Source organism: Rosa rugosa, chromosome 4 (genome assembly GCF_958449725.1).
Source record: "Rosa rugosa chromosome 4, drRosRugo1.1, whole genome shotgun sequence".
NCBI lineage: Eukaryota > Viridiplantae > Streptophyta > Magnoliopsida > Rosales > Rosaceae > Rosa > Rosa rugosa.
The window spans coordinates 22,016,162-22,023,593 of NC_084823.1; the positions used below are offsets into that span (position 1 = coordinate 22,016,162).

General features: G+C 41.0%; 1 protein-coding gene across 1 annotated transcript; it reads right to left on the bottom strand.

The window, feature by feature from the left end:
• Positions 1-719: 719 nt before the first annotated feature.
• On the bottom strand, positions 720-1,292 carry LOC133744514 (zinc finger BED domain-containing protein RICESLEEPER 4-like). Its single transcript, XM_062172610.1, has one exon. It carries the CDS (start codon positions 1,290-1,292, stop codon positions 720-722), a length of 573 nt encoding a protein of 190 aa, XP_062028594.1.
• Positions 1,293-7,432: the final 6,140 nt, after the last annotated feature.

The window sequence follows — 7,432 nt, forward strand, 5'->3', positions numbered from 1 at the left end:
CATGCCATGTTGGGGATAGGGCCAAGAGAATCATGAGCTTGAAGGCTTGTATATTTTGATTTCGATTGCAATTTTCTTCAATATCTTGTGTTGATCTTCTATTTTCTTCAATATCTTGTGTTGATCTTCAATTTGTGAGAAGTAAAACCAGATCATAAACCAAATCTCAAGATGATGCAAAAGGCCCGAAAACCCGAGAAACCCGGCCCGGAAACTTCGGTCCGAGCTCTCCCCGGTCCCGACCACCGGAAAACTTGATTTGAGACCGACCCGGAAACTTCGGGCTCGGTCCCGGTCCCTGTAAATATGGTGCCGGTCTGGGACCGTGCCCAGCCCTAGTAATATGCGACTCTAAAGAACGAGTCAGTATTGACATTGTGAGCTCAGTTTGTTTTGTTGCTTAATTTAAATGAAAAAATTTCTATGTATTTTTCTTGTGTTTGTTCTCACGTTTCGGATTTGAATTTGAATTTCTTTATTCAAAATTCGGGGTGTGACATATGAAATGTGCTGTTATAACCATATAATTAATGTTTTGACATGAGGTCCATGTGTCCATTGTCAAACAGACTGAATGTGACCTCAATTTCCCCTTCAATGTCTCCTTTTTTGCATCATACATGCGCAAAAAATTCCTCACAACAACTCTCCTACAAGGTACATTCCATCTTGGTACAGCTAGCTACTGAAAAAAAATAAAGAAATCCCGGCCTTTCAATTCAACTGAAAGGCAGTTCATCCAACACAATCATAACACATGTAGCATCTAGACATGCATCTTCTGACCACTGCCTAGAAACTAAAGAGCATTTCTGATCAAATACATCACTGGTTAATATTTGTTGACTCTCTTCTAGGTTATTCCTATCGGGGTACCCTTTGCAAACTAGCTCAATATGCTTCCTAAGGGAACTAGTCCCATTTTCCCTAGAATCACAGGCTAAATGAGTGGAGCAATAATACTTACATTGTGCTCGCTTTGTACTGCCGACTACAATTTCCTTTCCATCCACAACCTCCAGTAAAGGCTTGTCAAATTTGGTGAAATGCTCCCACACTTCGGACTTCTCCTTCTTGGCCTTCTTATCCCTCTTTCTGTTTGTGTTCTTCGTAGGTTCAAACTTCTTCTTCCCTTTAGTTTTCGAAGCTCGAGATGGTGTTTGAATTTCTGCACTTTGTTGATTCTGTTCATCATCTCCACTTTGTTGAACAGCCACGACCTCATTACAAGTCACTGAATTAGTGGAGTGACTGGATTGAGTTTCTGAATCATCAGTGCCTTCAGAGGCCATTGGACTGGAATGAGTTTTCAATTGGCTTGTTGAATCTGGGGATTTGGGGGTTTTTGCATTGAATTGAATCAACTAGGATGGAGTAATAAGTTGGGGTTTGGGATTGGAGTTTTCAAATTAGGGTGAAATGACTGAAATCGGGGATGCGGTCGAGAAGAACTGAAGAAGGAAGAAGAATATCTTAAGAAGTGAAATGGAACTGTGAGAGACTGCGGGTAGAATTTTAGGTTTTAGTTGTTAACTCTAGGCCAATGGTAGGATGACAAGTGGAGATATTGACCGTTATAGTCGGTTTTGCGGGTTTATGAGTTTCAAAAACATGGGAACGGGACCGAACCAGGATATTGTACATCGGTTCGGTTTCAATGAGACTGCCTTTTTTTTCTTCACAGGAACCGCACCGAACTGCCGGTTCCGGTCCGGTTTGGGCCGGTTCTGCGGGTTTTCGGGTCAAAAGTCCCAGGCCTAATAAAGTCTCCAACTAACCATACTCTTCTTTTTTTTTTCTTTTTTTTTTCTTTTTTTTTTTGAATAAACCATACTCTTCTTTAAAAATGCACTGTTAGTAGTGGGGAAAATGAAAAAAAAAAAATATTGGCAATGATAGGTATGACATTACTTAATTAATGGATCAATTGTGCATGACATAGAAATATCAAATAATGGCAAGCAATTGTTCATATTGCCCCCTACTACAGATTCTCCAAAAACCACCTGTTACACAAAAGTTAATAGCATGACACTTGTCTTATAACAAAAGAAAACAAATGCCACATTAACAAGTGTTGTTTCATGCCACAACTACGTACCATGCTTGGTTCCTAAGACATAGAATTCAGGGTCTCCACAAAGCTCTCTGCAGTTTTTGGGTTTTTGAGGTTGAACAGATGCAGATGCAGCGGCAAGTCTGGGTGACTTTCTTGGCTTAATTCTCCCTGCATGCATCTTGTATCTCTTCCTTAACCCTCCAGCACTTGTTGATGATGTCTCATTTACTGGTTCACTCTAGGAAATGATGAAATAAATAGTTGAATTAGCAATGGTTCCTATAAACTCAGGCAAACAAACCAGCCAACCTAACTTTCCACACAATCACAATAACCAACAATAACAACTACAATATACCTGAGAAGCATTCTGCACAACTCTGGTCATGTTTTGAGAAAGGTTTCCATTCCGATCAGCACCTCCAGAATCAATATTGTTGACATTAACCCTAAAATTCACATTCTAGTTGACATAGTCATTAACCAGATTGGGCAGCAGAGATGATGCCCACGAATATGCATTGTCCTGAATCGATTCCTCAGTTGGCAAAGGTGGTACATCACTAATTTGATCATCATCCTGAGGCTGTTCCTGCAATGGAGGTTGAACTTCTGGTTCTGCAGCTTCAGGTGCAGCTTGAGCCTCAGCATGATCTTCTTCATTGACACCCTGCATGTTGAGTATACAAATAATTATAACATACCACAGTTGAAAACATACTGGTAATCATTCTGCTTTCATCAATATTGTGTATCATACCTGGTTTCTTCTTTCACAAGTCCTCTTGTTGTGCCTCTTCATGTGACATCTTCCACATGTTATTTGAGAATAATAGCTCTTTGACAGCCTTTCACTTCCAGCTGGAGAAGGTTCTTCACCGAAACTTGAAGGGAATTTTCAGTAAGTAAAATGATCTAACTGAAAATCTGCTTGCAGCTAATAAAAACACAAGTACAAGATTCACATTTGGCACCTGGTTCCTTTGTCCTCTTTGTTTTGGGCCTCCCCGGTTGCCTCCTATACAGTAGAGGTGCTATGCCCTCTAAAACAACTCTCATTCAGCAAAACCTGCAATGGGATTAATGACCACCTCATATGCTTCCATATATCTCTTTTGAGTAAACCATTCTAAAACAAAATCATCTAGGCTCCATCCTTTGCTATATAAACTGCAACAATTGCTTGGCCACAAGGCAATCCACTTAAATCCCATCTTTTGCAGGTGCATGACATGGTGTCCAGATGCACAGAATGCTAACTCACAACTCCACTCTAGCAAGCAACACCTCTTCCCTGTATTTCAAACCTCATGTCATTGGACTTAAGTGCTCTGTAATCATGGCTCTAGCTTGCATTCTTCTTCAACAACTTCTCAATTCTAGGTCCCACCTTGCACCTCCACTTAGCAACAAAATTCCTCCTATTGTTTAACCTCACCATCATTACTTTCCTAATGTCCTCCAAACATGGAAGAATTGGTTTTTCCCTTTCATCTAGCACACTCTTATTGAATTACTCACTATGGTTGTTTAGGAGAATGTCACACTTAATCAGATCCTTAAAGTGTGACCTGGACCAATGGCAAGCTGGCCTATCAACACACCATTTCCAAGCCAAGTAGGATGCCTTCTATAATTCCTCAATTGCCTTGTTATACTCAGACATAGTATTAGCTCGTGCCACTGCCCATAGAAGTTGCTTTAAAGGTAAACTAGTCTTAAAGTTGTTGTGCAAGTGTCAAACACAATGCCTGTGCTCAGAGTTGGGAAAGAGGTCCTTGATTGCCTGTTCTAGACCCTTTTGCTTGTCTGAAATGAATGCATAATGCACTGAAGAGTATATCTGGAGGTCCACTTTCAAGAATGTTAGAAACCATGTCCAATAATCCCTGGTTTCTTGCTCCATTATTGCATATGCAATCAGGTACATGTGTTGTCATCGATCCCAACAACAGACAACAACTAGCCCTTGTGCACACCCTTTAAATGACATCCATCAAGACCTATGATAGGTCTGCAGCCTGCTCTCTAGCCCTTCTTCAAAGCTTCAAAACAAATATAAATCATTTTAAACCTCGTAACTTCACCTTGTAGCTCAGTCTGGATCCAGACAGAAGTTCCTGGATTTCTTTTCTTTAACTCATGCGCATAACTCTTCAAGAGATTGTACTGCTCTTCATTTGTCCTCTGTGCCTTCTGCTTTGCCATTCTTTTAGCTCTATAAGCCATTTAGTAGCCAATATCCATTCCAAAATCCTTATTCACTGCATTATGGATTCCCTCTCTTGACCAATTCCCATCTGCCATGAACTTATCCATGTACTCTGTTGCAGTGAATGGTGCATGGCAGTGATAAACTCTACCCTCTAGTGATGAACACTCATGCACTGGCTTGTAAACCTTGATCATTACTGCAGCTATTCCTTCATTCGATGAACTTGCATAGAGCCAGAATGGGCACCCTGGTGAGGTCCTGCACCTTACAAGCACCTTGTCTTTGGTGTTCCTCTCAAACGTCAGCTTGTTAAAACAGCATGCTTCCTCACAACATTTTTAAAAACCACAGAGTTTGGGAACACCATTCCCAGCTGAAATTTTGGGTTCCTCATGTTAGTTTTTGGGTTGAACTCCACCCAATTAGAGAACCTCTTCTTGCATCCCACTTTGAAAGGGCCAATATCTTCACCTTCACTATCAGACCCATGAATACTTGGAAAACCATATGATCCATCATCCTCTACATTACTTATATTACCTTCAAAACCCATCTCTTCAAACTCCCCCACCAAACTTGGATCACCATCCACATTTCTTCTAAAGTCAACTTCATCTTCCTCATTGAATAGCTCACAGTCACTATCAAAAATCCCATCATAATTAGGGTCATCAGAATCAAACGAATCAGAGCTAAAGTCTCCATCCATAACTACATAAGAGCAACTTTCATTCCCCCTTGTTGGATACCTCCTTACCTTTGCCTTTTTAGGTCTCCCAACCTTTTTCTTCAGTTCCTCATCCACTTTTTGCTTCCCTTTATCCCTTGCAGAGTTGGAAGTCACCCTGAAGGATGTTTGAACAGATTGAGCTTGAGAGCTCTAAGTGGCTTGAGGCTCCCTAATTGAAATCCCAGCATTTGGCCTCATAAAACCAGAACCCCTTCTCGGACGAGTACTTAATTGACACATTTCTTGGCCCACCAGCACTTCACCCAACATCTCTAGTCATAGAATTGTGCATCTCAGCTGTTGTTGACCCATCTTGTTGGCCTTTCTTGCCAACATCTTGGCCCATCTTGTTGGCCCCTCCTGTCTTCCTCTAGGTCCATAGCTGGCCCTTCCTCATTGTTGACAGGCACGTCTACTTCCTCATTGCCCTCTGCAACTGGGTCCAAGTCTGCTTCTTCAATTGCTGATAAAGGAAAATCCTCAATGAAATGCCCGAAATAAAGTAGAGGTCCACATCACTATCATAACCATCCAACTCCTATTCTTGGTACTACTTCCACCTAGACAAACAATATATACATCCAGTATCCTAGCATTATTGGGAACAAACTACACCATGTCCATTGCATCTGAATCAGTCACTATTTGTAGGTACCCACTTCCATCTTCACTCCCAGGAGTCCTATACCAATACATGATCGGACCTCCAATATAACCAAAGATCATTAGCCCGATAGTTGAATCCTATAACGGATACTTTATCCAGATCAACCTCATCCACAAACACAGGATCTTCACCCCTCTGAACTGCCTATTGATACCTCCAATACTGTAAAACCTTTCGTCTTGATGAATCTTCACAGTAAACAAACTCGGATTTGGCAAATTCAAAAGAATTCCTATGTCAGATGATAGTGTAAGACCCCGGAAATTCGTTATTAATTACTAAATGCTTCCTGGGATTAATAAAGTGTTCGTTTGAGCTATTTCGTAGTTCGAGGGTGGAGTGGAAGTGTTTCGAACTATTTTTCGCTCGAAATGTTTTGATTTAAGAGTTGACTTTTTGTACGTTTCGATTCTGTGAAAATTTCCTTCACGAAAGTCGTAAAGCGCGTCGATACGAGTTCGTGGACATGCGGAACGCGGAAATCGGAGTTTGTATGAAGAAGTTATGACCATTGGAAAAAGTTTCCATTTTGGTATATATGGGAAATTTCCGGAAAAAATATCAGAAAAATCAGATTTTCCCTTTTTGGCAAGTTTTTCTCTTTCCTCTCTCCCGAGTTTTCCCGAGCAACCATCTTCACCGAGCTCGTTCTCCCTCCTCCGGCCAACAATCGATGAGATTCTTGTCCCTATCTCTTCGCCTCACTCCCATCTACGACTCTGTGGAGTTTCACAACGTGGGTCGGCCTGTGCACGACGTAGCAACTCTGGGAAGTTTGGCACCCGAGCTGCAAATCGCCTTGATCGGAGTCGGCTATTCCGGCCACCATAGTCGGTGGTTCTTGAGGGCTTTTGGAGCCCAGAGGACGTAGATGCTTATCCCAAGGTGGCTTGCATCTATTCAATTTGTGGATATCGAATTTTGGAATTTGGGATTCTAGGGTTCATCAGAATTCAAAGCTTTCGAGGTAAATTCCGTCCATATGGCTTTGATTTAGACTTTGTCCTAGTTATGAAAGTTGTAATTGGAGTTGAGATGAAGAACTTTGGTGTTGGAAGTTTTGCCAAATTTCGACTTTGGGCCGTCGGCGGTGCCGCCACTGTGGTGGTGTTTTCCGGGGGTTTCCAGCCACCTCAGGGATAGTTTCTGTTACTGATTTCGATCTACTCGTCGATACGAGCATTTCGATATACAATACGTAATTTTTGGAGATCGTATGAGCATGTTATGAATTTTCAAAGTTTTTAGGGTTTTCGATTCGTTTCGGTTTTCGATCGAGAGGATTCGGCCGTCCGATCAACTTGTAATTTTGATATATTGTTCGTATAAGTATTCCGGAGACCTTGGGAGGTCTTGGATGAAGTTTCGCCTCGATTGACATCTCTTTCAGATTTTTAGTGTGTTTCGGGAGTTTCGGAATTAAATGGTTTTTGTTAATTCGTGTGCTGAATCGAGGTTGTACTTGATTAGGTGATTGACGGTTTTGTTTGGGCGGACGGTTGTGATTGTGATTTTGAGCTGTATAGAAGACGTAGCTGGATTAGAGGTGAGTAAATCTCACGTGGTTCATTTATGAACGGGTTTACTTATTAGTCGGAATTGTGTGATAAATTGTGAAATCGTTTTTCATAAATAAATATTTGTTTTAAAATTATATGAACTTGATCATCAACGGTTCATATGTAAGTAAAATGAAGTTTTATTATAAAAATGAATTTCTTTGTTTTAATACGTATGAACTATAGTTGGTATTAGTGGTCA